Consider the following 16,959-nt stretch of genomic DNA (forward strand, 5'->3'; position numbering starts at 1 on the left):
GTGGTTTTATAATGTTTTAGTTGCATCTTTTTTTAGGATGATTCTTGAGATAAGTTGATGTTTTTGACTGAACTTTTTTGGTTTAAAATATGCAACGCGATTTGTGGTTTCAAATTCGTTTAATCCATTGATGTAAGAGTAATTACTAGATTTGATCATTTGATGCTTGAGATTCGACTTTTTCTGTTCTTTCTTCTTCTTTTTTCTTTTCTGAACTAACAAAAAGTTAATCTAATGTTTCAATTTTCTATATTTTTGTATCCAATTCACCCAACTATTTTCTTAAAGTTGAGCTCAACTAAAATTAAAATGAAGAAAATACCCCAAGTACTATGATAGTAACTAATTATTAATGTTAACAATGTAACATCCTCATTTTGGGCTTAGTCGGAACAGTGGTTTCGGGATCACAAATCCGATGAAGAAAATTTAATTTTTATTATATTTTTATGGTCTACAATTTCACGGAATGATTTCTTGAAAAATTCATTAGAAAATTTCGACGATTGGGCACTCAATTTAGTAAAAGGGACTAAATTGTAAAAAGTGTAAAAGTTGAGTTTTACATGTTAGAGGTGTCTAATTGTCATGAAATTTTAAATTGGATGTCCTTAAATGATAATTAAACCATTGTATAACTTTTTAGACAAAAATAGCCTTGGTTGGGTAAAATTTGAAAGAATAGTAAAAAGGGTATTTTTGTCATTTAGGGATAAAATGAATTAAAAGACAAATTTTAAACCCCAAATGTGTCCCTTTCTTCTTGCTACAGCAGAATGTACCAAGAGCAGCCATGGTTAGGGTTTTTCCAAGCTTCCAAGCTTAATAGTAAGTGATTCTGAGCTCTGTTTTTAATGTTCTATGTATTTTTGAAATCCCGGTAACATGATCTGCTCATTTCTACCATTATTTTGAGCTAGGATTTATGTTTAAAAATTTACCCATGAATGATATGCATGTATTTTGATGTTTAATGGTAGAATATGAAGCTTGAAATTGTGTTAAACAACTTTTGCTAAGCGATTTTATGTGAAAACGAGTAAAATGACATAATTGGTAAAAATACATAATGTTCATAAGTACATGTTAGAGTGAGAATTTGATGTTTATATAGAAGGGAAAAATGATCACCATGTCATAAAACATAAGAAAATAGGAAGAAGTTTAATTTCCGAACCTTGGGGCAAAAATGCAAATATGCAAAAGTTTAAGGGTCAAAATGAAAATTTGTAAAAATATGATTTTTAGACCCATATGAATAGTGTGACTAATTATTAGGCTAAATGTGATATTATAGATCAAGGAAATCGAGATTTGGGCTTAAATCGGGAAAATACAAGGTTATGGACTAGAATGGTAAATTGCTATTTCTGGATCCGAGGTGACTTCGCGTGATTTAATAAGCCTATTATTCATGTTATTATTGATATACATGAAATATAATTTGTTATAATTGTATTGAATTTGATGTTAATAGAAATTTGATAGAATATGATATTTAAAAGAAATGGGTGATTATCGAGAATGTGAGATCTTGCATATGATTGTCCTATTTGCATGAGTGGTTGTGCTAAGAGATAGCACAGATACGTACTCAAAACTCATGAGTACATGTTTGACATGTGAAATGAAATGGACTTGTGAAGAGAGTGCAAATGAAATAAGTTTTAGTATTGTTCAATTAATGGACACAAACGGTGATTTGTGGTTGATGAATTGAGATTAAATGAGGAAATCTCAGTTGAACCTTCGGAATGGAAAAACGTGATGCTAAGTGGATATACCACGGTTATATGTGTAACGTGGTGCTAAGTGGATATACCACGATTACACATATTGATACATGTAACGTGGTGCTAAGTGGATATGCCACGGTTACATATATTGATTCATTAACGTGGTGTTAAGTGGATATACCACGGTTAAACATGTAACGTGGTGCTAAGTGGATATACCACGATTAAATATGTAACGTGGTGCTAAGTGGATATGCCACGGTTATACATGTTAATTTGAAAAGTGGCGCTAAATGCGTATGCCACAATTACATGTTAGCCCAATAGTGTGGAGCTATGTGCTAAAATCACCGGATATTGTTACTTTCCGAAGTGTTCACCAAGAGAAACAAGTTTGCTAAATGAAATTTAACGTGAAAAAAAATGTGGGATAATACCAGAATATGAATATATGAGTTTTGAATTATGAGTTAGATATGTGATTGAAATTTTTGATAAGATGAATATGGATAAGTATTATTTTAAAAGTTGATAATAAGAAATTTTAGTGAAGGAATGAAATTTGGGATAAACAATCTAAAACAGCAGCAGGGGAGTGAATTTGAAAAATCACCAAAAATAGTATAAGTTGAACTAAAAGTGGAATAAGATATGGAATTAAATCTTATTGAATCTATTTTCATATAAAACAAACATAGAAAACAAAGGAATTCTGTATTTTTAGATATTTATATTTTTGTAAGACTGGTTCAGACTGATTTTGTGATCCCTTGTTATGAATTGTAAAAATCATTAAAATTGTAAAAAATATTTAAGGAACATAATTTATATTTTTGGATTCCTTATTTAATTTATTTTCAGAATAAAGAAACAATAATCTCATTTGAATTTTTTACCAAAAGATAATTAAATTTTAGTGAAGAGTGGTCAAAGCTGTCAAACAGCAAAACAGGGGAGACTTTAAATAATAAACTGTACTTATTGGCTGGACCAAAAATTCTGAAAATTTTATGGTGGAAATATATATGAGTCTAGTTTCTGGAAAAATTTGTAGATCTTAATTTTGAGTTCCGTATCTCCAGATATAAATGATTTAGTAACTATGACTCAAGAAAATAGCTTAACCAGAACATGTGTAAATGTACAATTGGGATAGTTTTACTATGGAAAGCATGTTAGTAAATTGTTTATTATTTTCATGCGAGCTTACTAAGCGTAAAGCTTACCCCCTCCTTTCCATTTCTTTTAGTGTTGTCAGGTTAACTCGGGGTTGGAGATCGTTGGAGGCAGCATCACACTATCAAGCCAACACCTTGACAGTATAAACACATATGCTAGAATTATCAAGTGAGTGGCATGTATAGGGACCTAGTTTTATAACATGTGTTATTATAGTTTGGCCAAATATATTGGTCTTTAGTGAGCTAATGATTCTGACTTATAAATCTAGCTATTCATGTTATGTCTGATATTGGTGATGTGCATATGCTTGTTTGCCATGCATGGTTGGTAATATGTTATGTGTTGTTGTAAGAATGCCATGCTTGTGTCTTGATTGTGAATATATAATTACTCAAATATGCCATGTCAATTTCCATGAAAATGTATAAGTGTATGTAGGTAATTAAGGGTGACAATTGGCTTGGAAAATAGCCTTGAAATTGACCACACGGCCCAATCCACACGGGCGTGTGACTCTCCGAAGCAAGAAAATTAGTTAAGTTGCCTAAAGATTTTCAAAGTTCTTGGTTTAGTCCCGAACCACCCTAATGCATGTTATAGGTTTCAAAGACCTATATAAGGGACGATATGCATGTGTTCAAGATGTTTTAATTTTTGGTGAAAATTTTGGGGCCCAATTTTGCATGTTGTGAATGTTTAAGTCCGGTAACGCCTCGAACCCTGTCCCGACGTTGGATACGGGTGAGGGGTGTTACAAACAAAATACCCCAAGTTTAGCTAAAAGTGGAGAATCAAATGAGGTTTTAGTTCATTTTTTATATGCTCTTGTTGCGTTTTATAATATTTTAGAAAAGTTTGTGTGTGTTTCTACCAAAGATTTCATTTTCAAGCTGCTCTATGTTGACTTGGGGCTCTTTTTTCTTTGGCAATCAAGTTAAAGAAGTATTGATAAACCAGAAACGGAAAAATGTTACTATTGGATCAAGAACTACAATATAAAGCCTATGTAGAGAAGAAGAATATGCCTACTTTGCAACTGCTCAAATTGTATTATATTTAGTTGAGTAAAGAAATTACCACATAACTTCAGAAGGGTGAAGACTGTAGCAGCAACAAAGAAGACAATTGAAATTGTAACCCAAAAATGCTGCAAATTGAAATAAGAGCTAATTAAATGTCAATTCTATAAAAACCTGACAGGCTTACTTCCCAATAACAGTAAATATTTTATTACAAGAACCAAGTTTCTCCAAGGCTAGAACGCCGAAACATTCCTATACATTCTCAAATAAACACTTACCTTCTATTGCACCGAATTGAGCTATTAATATTATTTTTGTTTAATTACCCTTTTTTGTATGAAAAGCACTAAAAACTATTGGAAGAATAAGGGATTAATTCAAAAATATGGTACTTTATGAGCTTAACTAGAAACAGAGAGTAATTTAAAGGATTGATTAGACAAAGTACTTTAAGAGCTTAACCGAATACAATATATGATAAGGGCTTATGTAGGATATTTAGAAAAGAACAAGGGCCTTTTTTAGCATTTTAGCCTTTCTCAAAATGCTCAAGATGCTTTAACTCTTTCTATATCTAAATAACATAAAATCTCCACACATCAAAGGAACCATATGTCTTAATTCTTTCTTTGTCAATATGAGAAAAACAATAACAGCAAAGGCACTAAAGTATTGCAAGCTTCAATCTTTTACTAGTTCATATACTTAGAGGAGCCTTCTATAATTTTTTTTATAATTTTAAATTTTCTATAACATTTTTTTAATAAATTTTGTTTATGATTTTTAAAAATAAATTTTAAATTTTAAAATGGCTTAATTAATTTTGTTCTATTGGGTACTACAGTTTGTGATGAATATGTCTTGAATTATGCCTTTTTTTTGTTATTATTTAAGTTGGGGTTGGTTAGTTAATTGTTATTATTTAAGTTGGGGTTGGTTAGTTAACTCCATTCCCTTTAGTGATGGTAACTTTAGTCATTGCTTGAGAAACTTTCATATATGTATGTATGCACTTTAGTCATGGTAACTTTAGTCATATATGTGATATTATGAAAAGTTTGCATCTTTTTTTGTAGTGATCAAATATTTGTGTGGCATTATTTTGTGTAGATAGATCGTAATCAAGATCAAAATGCAATTGTCGGAGTCGTGGCTTCAGTTTTAGCTTTTGGGGCTCTCTGGATTAAAAAATTAAAAACTAGGAAGGAAATTACTTCTCACCCTCGTGTGAATTGATATTATGAAAGAGAAAATTATATTAATAGTATTTTATATAGTGGTGACCAGCATTGTATTGCTGTGATAAGGATGAGACCGATAGCCTTTTTTAATTTGTGTGATATTCTTAGTAGGAATAATTTGTTACAGTTAACTAAATCGGTGAATATTAGGGAACAAGTAGTTATATTTTTACATATAATTGGTCATAATGTAAGGTTTCGAGTGATTGGATCTAGATATTATAGATCAATTGAGACAATTCACTATTACTTTAGGGTTGTATTAAGAGCTATTTTGAAATTGTATAAGCTAGTTATTAGATTACCTGATGAGTCAACTCCTAGTGAAATCAGAAACAATCCAAGGTTTTATCCTTATTTTAAAGATTGTATTGGGGCATTAGATGGAACTCATGTTCGAGCATCCGTTCCACTTAGCATTCAAGGAAGATTTCGTAGCTGTAAAAGGGGGACGACACAAAATGTATTGGCTGCCATTACATTTGATTTGAAATTTTCATATGTTCTAGTTGGTTGGGAAGGTAGTGCACATAATTTTCGTATTTTAAGTGATGCACTTTCACGCCCAAGAGGATTAAGAATTTCATAAGGTAAGAATTATAAATCATTAAATACAAAATATTTCTAGTAAGCTTATAATTTATTAGTAATAATTATGTTTTGTAAAATTGTAGGTAAATATTATCTTGCTGATGCTGGATATGGCATCCGAAATGGATATATTACCCCATACCGTGGTGTCCGATATCATTTAAAAGAGTTTAGTACTCAAGGGCCTGAAAATGCAAAGGAACTCTTTAATCTTCGCCATTCATCATTGCGAATCACTATTGAACGTGTTTTTGGAATTTTGAAGAAACGGTTTTGTGTATTAGATGCTGAATCATTTTGGAATTTTCAAGCTCAAGTAGATATTGTTTTGACTTCTTGTATCATTCATAATCATATAATGGGAGTTGATCCTAGTGATTTACTTAATCAAGGATTATACGAGGAGCCTGAATCTGATTTGATAATACCAACTCTTACGGAGCAAGAAGAAAGAGAAGAAACAAGAGAATGGCCTGCTAAGAGAGATGAAATTGCACAAACTATGTCAACTGATTATATGGCTAGAAATATTAGATAGGTTTAGGACTTAGGTTATTGTTTCTATGTTAGGTATGTTTTAGTATTAAAATTTTTTTTTTTTTTTTGTTAATGTTGGTTGGATAATGATATTGAAATTTTAGTTTGTTGGATCTTTAAATTATTATGTCTTGAATTTGTTAGATATTGAATTTATTATATTTAAGCTTGTTGAATATTGAAATGATTGACAATGAAAATTATTAATGTAGAATGGGTAAGGGCAACAAAGAAGGAACCTCCAAGCAATTCAGGTGGACAAAACCGACAGAACATCTTTTTCTTGAAATTCTAGTAGAGGAAGCCCAGAAAGGAAATAAACCTTCTAACACTTTCAAAGCAGTTTCTATTAATCGAGTTGCCGAAGTTATTTTTGAAAGATTTCAAGTCCAATGCGATGCGAAACATGTGGAAAATTATTTGAGGACTATAAAAAATCAATGGCAGATTATATGTACAATTCGGGGTGAAAGTGGTTTTGGATGGGATGATTACATGAAAATGATTATGTGTGATAGAGCGACATATGATTCAATAGTGATGGTAATATATGCATATGTATTTTAAGTATATTTCAATTGTTTTTTACTTGTTATTCTAATTGTGTATAATATCCAACAGACACACAAGAAGTATGAACCATTTTTGAATAAAAGCATTGATCATTATGATGAAATGACTTTAGTTGTTGGCAAAGATATGGCAACAGGAAGTTTTGCCAGAACATTTGTTGACATAGATTTGGATGATGGTAACTAAGACTCAGTGCTTATAGACTGCGACAATGAAGAGACTAAAGAGGTAATAACAAAAGTATCTTCATCTGGCACATCCAAACGTAAAAGAAAAATTGCTCAAGAAAGTGTCGTTGATGAATAAATTAAATTTGTGGGTGAACAACTTGGCAAAATTGCTAATGCTTTAGAATAATTTACTGCGGATAAGACACCACATCTTTACGAAGAAGTGATGTCGATGGAAGTAGAAAGATTTGATGATAACTTCCTATGTTCTGTGTTTGATTATCTAGTGAGTTATGAATCCGAGGCCAAAGCTTTTTTAGCTAAAAGTAAGAAGCATAGAAAAATTTAGCTTCAAATATTTTTTCAAGGTTGAAGATATTGATACTTTTAATGTGGTATAATATTAATTATGCACTTGGACAATGTTATTGTTATCATGTGGTATACTACTAATTATGCATTTGGATAATATTATTAATTTTAATATTAATTGTGGTTTGAAAGCTAATTTATAATTATTCAATTCTTATTTTAATTTTTATAATACAATTAGAAATAATTTATTTGATTTTGGTTGTTTTAATTTATTATATATTTAATTTGATTTATTTATTTATTTATAAATAAATCATTATAATATATGTAAAAATAATTTAAAATATAAATTTATTAATATATATAAATTTATTAATATATGTAAAATAATTTTTCTAAAAATATTTTTAAAAATCTGCCAAACAGAAAATATTTTATATAGATCCATCCAAACATCAAAAAAGTAAATTATTTCTAAAAAAGTAAATCATTTTCCAGAAATCATTTTTCAGAAAATATTTTACCCGCAAACAAACCGAGCCTAATAGCAAATTATTTTCAACACCGTACTCAACCATAAACGCTCCCACATTCTATACACCCAATGATGAAGGAACAAAACTGTCCATCAAGTGGCATGTGCCTCCACAATTATTACCGCAAAGTTTATACAACTCTATCCTACATTGAACACGATTATACCAACAAACACGACACAAGTACACGAATTACATACATATTACAAAATCTAAAAAGGGTTGCAAAACTACAGCACCAAGCAGCAGCACACATTGATTTAAACATATAATCACAGGTAAGAATCTAAGTAACCATAAGTGTGTTTTTTGTTATACTGCAGCAAACTAGCATAAGTTCTATCCCATATTCCTATATACAGAGACTCTTCATCTGGACTCAAAGATACCCCCGAAATCTCACCGAAGAAGTCGATCTCTTGCCGTTTCTGGAAACCAGCCCTTATGTTATACACATGGACGAAATCTGCCGGTTCAGCAACTACCATGAATTGGCCATCGGATGAAAAGCGAATTGATCGTACCGCACCTAAGTTTCCTTTAAGAGTCACGACTGGCATTGAGAGGTTTCTTATGTCCCATACTCGGCACGCCTTGTCCTGATTTCCCGTGGCAAATATGCGTCCATCTGGGTGCCATGCAGATGCGAACGAGTAATCTCGATGACCTACCACTGTGGCTACAGTCTGCGACCAAGGAACATGCGATTCAGGTTCAATAGAACTAACATTTCTTACTTTCAGCACTAAGCAACATATGATATTCTTGACAATATTTAAAATACCAGAATAAAGATCAAACGGATGAAACCTCCACTGGTTTAACCAGATCGACTGGTTACACTGATTGAGTCGGATGATTAGATTAAAAAGAACTTAATATAAAATAATAGGTAACTTTAACATTAAATATTAAATATTAAATATTAAATATTTTCCAAATTACTAGAATCTTTAATATTAAATTTAAAATACTTTGTAAATTATTATAAATCTTATCGCACGCGTATATGAGTGACAACCACGTATTTAGATTACAAAGATAGTGTTTGAAAATAACATAGTGTTTGAAAATAACATGCAGTAAATAAGTAAAAATATGATTTATCATCAATCCTAAATTGATATGGAGTTAATTTGTCATACAAAATCAGCAACGGTATTAATATACGCAAATATATACAAATATATATAACAAATATATTTATTAAATTTCTATATAAAAACAAAAAATTGCTATAATTCAAATGGTAAATGAAAAGTTTTATATACAAAAACAACCATATAATCACATAACTTACTTAGCAAATAACTAGCTTTTTTGGTAATTACCTAATTGAGTTAGGACTAAATTAATAGCTCGATTAGGGATTTAAATAATAGTATAAATACACAAATATATAAAATTAAGAACAAAAATATACTTATTAAAGTTTCAAATAAAAACTAAAAATGGTTTTAGTTAAATGGTAAATGAAAAAGTTTTATATGAATAGTGTCCTTATTTCAAATCTTATTATAGATAATTTTTATTGATTTATAAAAATATAAAAAAGACGAAAACACTAACATAATCATTTAATTTATTTTGTAAATAAAATAGTTATTTGATATTTCTCTAAGTTGTTGATCTCATTACATAGCTAAATGGTAGGATTTTAATATAGATCCAAAAATAGAATGTTCAAATCTCCTTGCATAAAATAAAATTTAAAATAATAATAAAAATAAAAAAGCTTAAACCCAATTTTTTGCGATTTCTTTTTTTGGTTTTTTACCAGTTTTTAATCAGCTTAACCAATTTATCCCCCCGTTCGTTAAAGTGAACTAGTAAACGGTTTTCGGTTCAACTACTTTGACCAGTCAATGGAAGAGTCAAATGTACACAAATGCAACCCTGCTTTCAGGGAGGCTATCTCCCTATTTTGAATAACTGATTACGGAGCAACCTTACCCAGTCACCATTACAGTTCCCATATCCTATCAGAAAATTAAATTCTTACCTTTCCATTTTGCAAGTCCACAAGCAGCCCATCCAAGTCATCTCCAACGACAGTGATAAGTCTTTGATCTGGGCTGACTGATGTGTGCTGCATCAGAATAAAGTTCAGTCATGTTATTGAATTTTAAGATAATCCACGAAAATGACAGATGATTTCAGTTTGCTTTTTTCTGTTTATGAAGCAACAATCTCCATTGCCGTTGAAATGCAGACCTCTTAAGTCAAATTTACTCCATTAGGTGAAGAAATTATTTACTTTGGATAAGACAACCGTTTTTAAAACACATGTGAATATAAGCCATATTGCTTCGACTTTCATTTTTCTTTATGTACCCCATGACCGAACTAGTATTGGAAATATTTTCGGAAATAAGTACGAGGATATGATCCTCCAACCACTCCCCAAATAAGTGAAAGACATTTAAAAGAAAAATTAGCTATACCTGTGCCAGACACATACTCGTATCTGACACTACATTGTAACACAAGATGCAAGATAGAACATTAAGGATTCTGCAAGAACTGAATCAAGATTGTAGGCATCACAGTAGCAATTTGAAGGACTTACATTTACTGGCCAAGGGAACTGGAAATGGTTTAAAAGTTGAAATCTCTCAGTATCATATTCTCTCACACTACAGTCATTGTTTGAGGCCATAAAATTAATTCCACCCCTGCAAAACAGCTTCAAAATTCAATCTAATATTTTATTCGATATATTATCCAAGTCAAACAGCAAATCAGCAATTATCATGCTACCTCAAGCTGTCATATATCTCAATAGCATTTGTAATTGCATTATCGTCATACGTTGTCCGGGTACAAAAGGTTACTCCTTTTCTGTCCAAGTGCTGCAGAAACAGGAACATGAAATTGTACAATATTATATATAAAAGAAATGGCTAAAGGCAAACAGAGAATGCCAGAAATAAGTTCATACAAAACCAGAATTCGCAGAAACAAATAAATGAATGATATAAATATGGAAATATATACGAACTAGAGCATGCTATCAATCCATGTTCTTTTGAGAACATGCCAAACATTTAAATTTCTAGGATTTTCTAGAAGTCCCTTTCTTGATTTCTACCAGGATTCCCATCACAAATTAAGAATGATATCATCATAAAACAGCTGCTTGAATGGTTACTCAGAATGTAATACATCCCAGGTTGCGGTTTGGCCTCACACACTCTCCCACATACTACCTGGTTCACACCATAACACTCTCCAACACACTCTGCCTTTTCTTCCCATTGCACGTATGAAAAACTACGTTGCTTACTGTTCTTGAAACGTCTAACACATGGCATGGGAATATGACCTCCGAAAATCCTCCAAATACATGGAAAAAGTTAGAAAAAAATAACCATACCATATTGGAGAAATACGCATATTTGAGACTCACACCCGAGTTAGAGTAACATAGATGAAAAGTTCCTAAAAGAAAGGTTGTTATCTACACACGTCTCACCCTGATACTACCTGATTCACTACATAAAATCCACAACTATTCCACCCCTTCAACAAAAGAGAAAAAAGGTGAGAGATAGTTGACAAGACATTCTCCTGATTTAGGAAAACAACTATTCAAATGTTTGTCATTTCTTGGGCAAGTTTTCAAGATGATTTAGCAGAAATAGGAAACGCAGAAAACATTAACTTACCTTAAAAGTAAGCTCTCCTTGGAAGCCTCCTGCAACCATAAAATTGTCTTTGACTGCTAGAGTGCTTATTTGAGTTTGTGTAAAACCTTCTAACAAACTTCCGGGATGTTTCTAGTTACAAGGAAAATTAAGAGAAATTAGCAGATAAAATAAACCCAAATTACTACAATAACCATCTATCATTGACAACGTTAATATTTGTAAAGAAATTATAAGCACTAAGGCTAACTAAGTGCAATTGTAATACCTCGGTAGGTGCCACAAGCCCAGCAAAATTAAGGATCTCGGACAGATTACATGACAATGATGACCAATGCATAACCGAATAATTGGACATAAGGTAAACATCATGCTTTGAAGTAGCCCAAACCAAGTTTCTGAGCTGTAAAATTCATTCCACAACAGGTTAATTAAGTCAAGAACACTGTACATAATAAAACTTCTAAGCCAAATATAGGACCTACTTTAGGTATTCTTAATCTTACTACACAAATATTGCCATGTACAAAGACAAAAGTAATGAGTACTAAAGGAAAGAAAGGGAAGTAGAACTTAATGAAACAAACAGCAACTTATGTGCAAATGCAGATGCACACAAAGTTGCAGGTTCAAAAGCATAAATATAACCAATCAAATCTATAACCGATAAATAACACTACTGAATAACATATTCAATACCAAAGAAGAAAATCAAGTTCCTTTATAATTGTCCATGCACACAACTGAACCTAGAGAAGTGATTACAAAGGTAATCTTTTGAATGATTAAATACATTAAAGCTAAATCATTTCTAAAAGGACAAAAAGAAATTCAAGAACAATATGTTTTGACACCAAAATCAACATATTAAATAAAATGACACCCTATGTTGCTCCAATTTGTTGTTTTTCTTTAAAAACACATGTCCAGAGCCTGTACCCGACATTGCTATGGGGATTAAACCTCCACTGTTTCTCCAAATACATGAGTGAACGTAGAAAAAAATTGAACATATCAGTATCAGACACATTCAAATTTGACAATTGCACTTGAGTCCAAAGTAACTTGGATAACAACAAGAACAAAAGATATAAACATTTTCTGACTAACAAACCTGAAAATGAAGGATCGTAGGTTTAACTAATCTAGTATTGTGGAAGAATTCATAGTAGTTCCCACCCTTCTGTATATGTTTAAATTCCTGAAACAACAAATACATTTTACACATATCTTAATATGATATCCGCTTTACTACAAACTAGTTCATTTATGGATTGTAGGAAAAGATACAAACCTTGTCAACAGCTTCACCGGAAAAAGGCATATTCTCATAGTTCTTATACTGCTCAAGCCTTGTCAACCTATATTTTTCTCTAGTTATGTTCAGTCTTTCCCACGGAATCCCCTGAATGTCTTTCCCCTTCCGCGCTTGCGCAGAAGTCGTATCGGTCACCTTGGTCAGCTGCTCAAATTATAGCATGAAAGTGATGAATTTCATCATTTAGTATAAAATTAACTAAAATTAACAACAAATATATATAGAATATATAAATATCACCAAAACGAAAAACAAACCATGTCATATTCATCAGCATCCACATCTCCACCAGCTCGACCGTAGTTGTCTTCATCCATGTCATGTACAAAATCTTCATCCATGTAATAGAAATCCTCCCCTTGCTGGTAGGACATGATATATTTGCATTCAACTGCAAAAAGGTTCAATTAAAAATTTCTTTCTACAAATAAAATTAACAAATATTAAAATAAAAACGCTTAGGGAAACCTAAAGAGAGTTGAATCAAAAGGGTTCCTAAAATTCATAGAAAAAAAAAATTATTTTCAGACAAACTAGCGAATAGCAAATTTACTATTTTTCTTTTCATTTTCTTAAAACATATCTTAAAAAAAATTGAATTTCTAAAAGAGAACGGAATTTTTAAGAGCAGAAGGGTGTTCCAGGGAGCTTATTTTAAAACAAATGGCTTTCAAAAATTATTTTTTAAAAAAAAAAACCTAAAACATGATAAAATCATATCCAACATAAAAGATGAACAAGAACAAAAAAAAAAACCCCAAAAATCCTTAAACCTAACAAAGGAAAAAATAAAACTATTTTTCTACCACCAAAAAGAATTGCGCAGAACTAAACAAAAAGGGGAAAAGGAATAGGACAAAAGAGAACAGATACTGAATTCACTAAAAGAAAAATTAAATTTAAAAAAGGAAAAAGGAAACGAGAGATTGTTATTCTTACAGGAAGTTTAGTATGATGGTTCTGAAACTGAGGCCTCGGATTTAATCATTTAGGTAGTAAAATATTATAAATAAAGAATAATGAAAAGAGTTCCGGGGTTACGTTATTGTGGACGAAAACCGTCATTGCAGCATGCTTTCTTGGGCCGGGTTACCCCTCTCCGATTCAATCAGCTCCGGTTTAAATTTTTTAATTTATTTTTCCTTACAGTTACATTTAAACAAAAAAATAATTACGAATCAATAGGTGATTAAAAGAAAGTGTGGTCAAGTTTAAATCCTGATGATGAGAAATTCACTTAAATATTATTCTCAATCAAAAGGAAAAACACATCTATAATTATATCAATATATATAACATTATTTGTCCTCTTTAAAAATAAAATAAATAAATATGATTTATTTTCTTTTCTTTGGATAAAATAGGGTTGGGCTTTATTAATTTAAAACTAAAATTTACATGAAAACCAAAATTAAAAAGAGCAAAGGCACAAAGAGGCTCAAAGAAAGAAAAGTTATCTGATCCTAAAAGGAAGAAAAAGTATTGAAAAAGAAAGATAATAAAGACGCTACTGAAAAAGTAAACAAACTATAAAGAAAATTAAAGAAAAACGTGCCTACTCCTTTAGGGAAAGAGATTGCCCGTCCCACTCTTATCATCTTTCTAAGAGGCACCGACGGTTCCATTTCTCCCAAAAAAAGCCTGCCAAACTTATCTCCCTGCATTAAGACAATCATTCAGTCGAAGCATTCCTGTCTAGATCTGATGCTTCGGTAACCCAAGAAACCGGAAAAACCAAGAGTCCTTCATTCGTCAGTCAGGCTCGCGGAGCCAATCATCGGAAAAAGTTGTTGCAGCGGAGTCTGGGACAGATCCGATCAGGTAAAAGCCTTTTCCCTTCCTTACACATTCAGTGCCTAGAGCGTCTGCTAAAGCATTTCCAGATCTTTTAACATGCATAAATATGATGCTTTGAAACCGGGCGAGAGTGCCTTTGATATTACGAATGTGCGAGCTAACTTTTGATTTGTCAGTATGACTTGAGTTACATTTCGTAATAACAGACAAGGGGTCTCCTTCGATGATTACTTTTGTTAATCTGAGAACTAACCCCATTTTAAGCGCCTCAAGGCATGCAAGGGCTTCCCCGGTGAAAGCCGGTCCCACATTGTCGTGCAAGTTTTAGACACTATTACCACACCTTTTCTATTTCGAGCAACCAGCCCTGTACCTAATCTACATCGTTCCATGACAAAAGCCGTATCAAAGTTTACTTTGATAAAATCGGTAGGAGGAGGATTCCAGCTTACTTTATCACCCTGGACGGTAAGTTTCTTCTCTTCTAAACAGTCCAATTCATAGAGATACCTGGAGATAAAATTAGTAATTTCCTTTCCTGATTTAACCACTTTGTCATGAACTCTCCTATTTCTTTCAAACCAGATGGCCCAAAGTGAGCAGCAAACAATCCTTCGTTGAATGTGCCAACAGACATTAAAAACTGCAGTAAGGCAATCCAACCACCCCTAACTAGGTAGGTTTAATAAATCAATGAGGCCTAAGATTTCCCAAACTTTATTTGCAACAAGACAAAAGCAGAAGGCATGACTATTGTTTTTGCTCCTCCCCCACAAATGGGACACAGAGTGTCTCGAACCAGCTTCTTCAAGAGTAAGTTTGACATGGTAAGGATATAATTTTTGGAAATACGCCAGACAGTAATTTTTAGATTGGAAGGCAAATTTAAGTTCTATAGTTTACAATAGAAACTTTTATATGTAGCCTGTTATTCCCTTAAACTGAGAGAAGCACTATTGATTTCTAACAATTTGTAAGCACAGCGAACGTAGAACTCACCATATGCTTCCTTCCACCAAACCAGGGTATCATCTTGTGGTTCAAGTGCCAGCGGGATCTGAAGGATTCTTGATGCATCATCCTCATCAAAGATGGAAATAATAGTATCCTTTTTCCATTCTCTATTATCATCAATAAGCTCAGAAACAAATTCAAGATTACAATTACTAACTGTACCACATAATTGAAAATTAAAAGAGCATAGTATCCATGCAGCATTAAAAATAGGTATCGCTTCACTCGTACCCACCCTCCAACCAGAACCATCCTAAAGTACCTTTTTTATTGCCTAGATGCTTTTTCACGCATACGAAGCATTCACTTTAAGACATGAATTCAGAAAATTAGAATGTGGATAATATTTCGCTTTCAAAACCTGCGCCAACAGAGAATTTGGATTAGTCATAAGATGCCACCCTTGTTTTGCAAGAAGGGTAATATTAAATTTCGCAAAACTCCTACAGCCAATGCCATCATTTTCTTTTAATTCACACATAGAACCCAATCCACACCAATGTAAGCCTTGTTTCACATGAGTCTTTTGCCACCAAAATTGAGGCACAATGCTTTCCATCTCTTTACACAAGGATTTTGGCAAAAGAAAATAACCTATAGCATAAGTAGGTATTGCTTGTAACACTGCTTTAATAAACACTTCCTTGCCGCCTTGAGACAAGAAACGAGAACTCCAATTATCAACCTTTTGTTTCATACGGTCTTTTAAATATTAAAAAGAGACATTCTTCCTTCTACTCACTATATTTGGGAGACCCAGGTATTTCTTGAGGTTAGTAGAACACCTTACACCCAATTCGATGGAGATTTGTGTTCTCACCGAATCAATTGTATTTGATCTAAAAAAGATTGTGGATTTGTCAAAATTCAGACATTGACACGAATGGGTCTTATATTCTTTTAAAATTTACTTCAAAATTTTATCGCCTCCCACAGTAGTCTCCTCAAATAGAATACAATCATCGACAAAGAATAAGTGAGATGTTAATGGACCTTTTCAACTAGCTTTTACCCTCTTTAGAAGACTTTCATGAACAGCCAACCTCGTTAAAGAAGGGAGACCCTTACTACAAATGAGAAAGAAAAAAGGGCTAAAAGATTCCCCTTGTCGAAGTCCTCACAAAGGCTAGAAATGTGTCCTAATTCTTTCATTTAAGCTTATCGAATAAGAGACAGTGGAAATAGACTTCATCACAATGTCAACCCAAGCTTGAGAAAAACCTATTTTTTCCATCATTACTCGTAGAAAATTTCACTCTATCTTGTCGTAGGCTTTACTC

General features: G+C 32.2%; 1 protein-coding gene and 2 long non-coding RNA genes across 3 annotated transcripts; 2 read left to right on the top strand and 1 right to left on the bottom strand.

Annotated features, from left to right (window-relative positions):
* Nucleotides 1-749: 749 nt before the first annotated feature.
* LOC128290366 (uncharacterized) lies at nt 750-3,205 on the top strand. Its single transcript, XR_008280152.1, has 2 exons — nt 750-828; nt 2,986-3,205. It is a non-coding gene; the product is annotated as an uncharacterized LOC128290366 (long non-coding RNA).
* Nucleotides 3,206-7,937: 4,732 nt separating this feature from the next.
* On the bottom strand, nt 7,938-14,115 carry LOC108459738 (uncharacterized WD repeat-containing protein C2A9.03-like). Its single transcript, XM_017759145.2, has 10 exons — nt 13,808-14,115; nt 13,126-13,259; nt 12,845-13,012; nt 12,665-12,751; nt 11,819-11,953; nt 11,572-11,682; nt 10,664-10,755; nt 10,473-10,578; nt 9,906-9,992; nt 7,938-8,589 (listed from the first exon to the last, which is right to left on the bottom strand). The coding sequence occupies exons 2-10, from the start codon at nt 13,240-13,242 to the stop codon at nt 8,176-8,178; spliced, it is 1,317 nt and encodes a 438-aa protein (XP_017614634.2). The 5' UTR covers nt 13,243-13,259; nt 13,808-14,115; the 3' UTR covers nt 7,938-8,175.
* Nucleotides 14,116-14,246: 131 nt separating this feature from the next.
* On the top strand, nt 14,247-15,891 carry LOC108469042 (uncharacterized). Its single transcript, XR_001869027.2, has 4 exons — nt 14,247-14,689; nt 14,872-15,133; nt 15,251-15,492; nt 15,690-15,891. It is a non-coding gene; the product is annotated as an uncharacterized LOC108469042 (long non-coding RNA).
* The last annotated feature ends 1,068 nt before the right edge of the window (nt 15,892-16,959 follow it).

Source organism: Gossypium arboreum, chromosome 3 (assembly GCF_025698485.1).
Source record: "Gossypium arboreum isolate Shixiya-1 chromosome 3, ASM2569848v2, whole genome shotgun sequence".
Lineage (NCBI taxonomy): Eukaryota > Viridiplantae > Streptophyta > Magnoliopsida > Malvales > Malvaceae > Gossypium > Gossypium arboreum.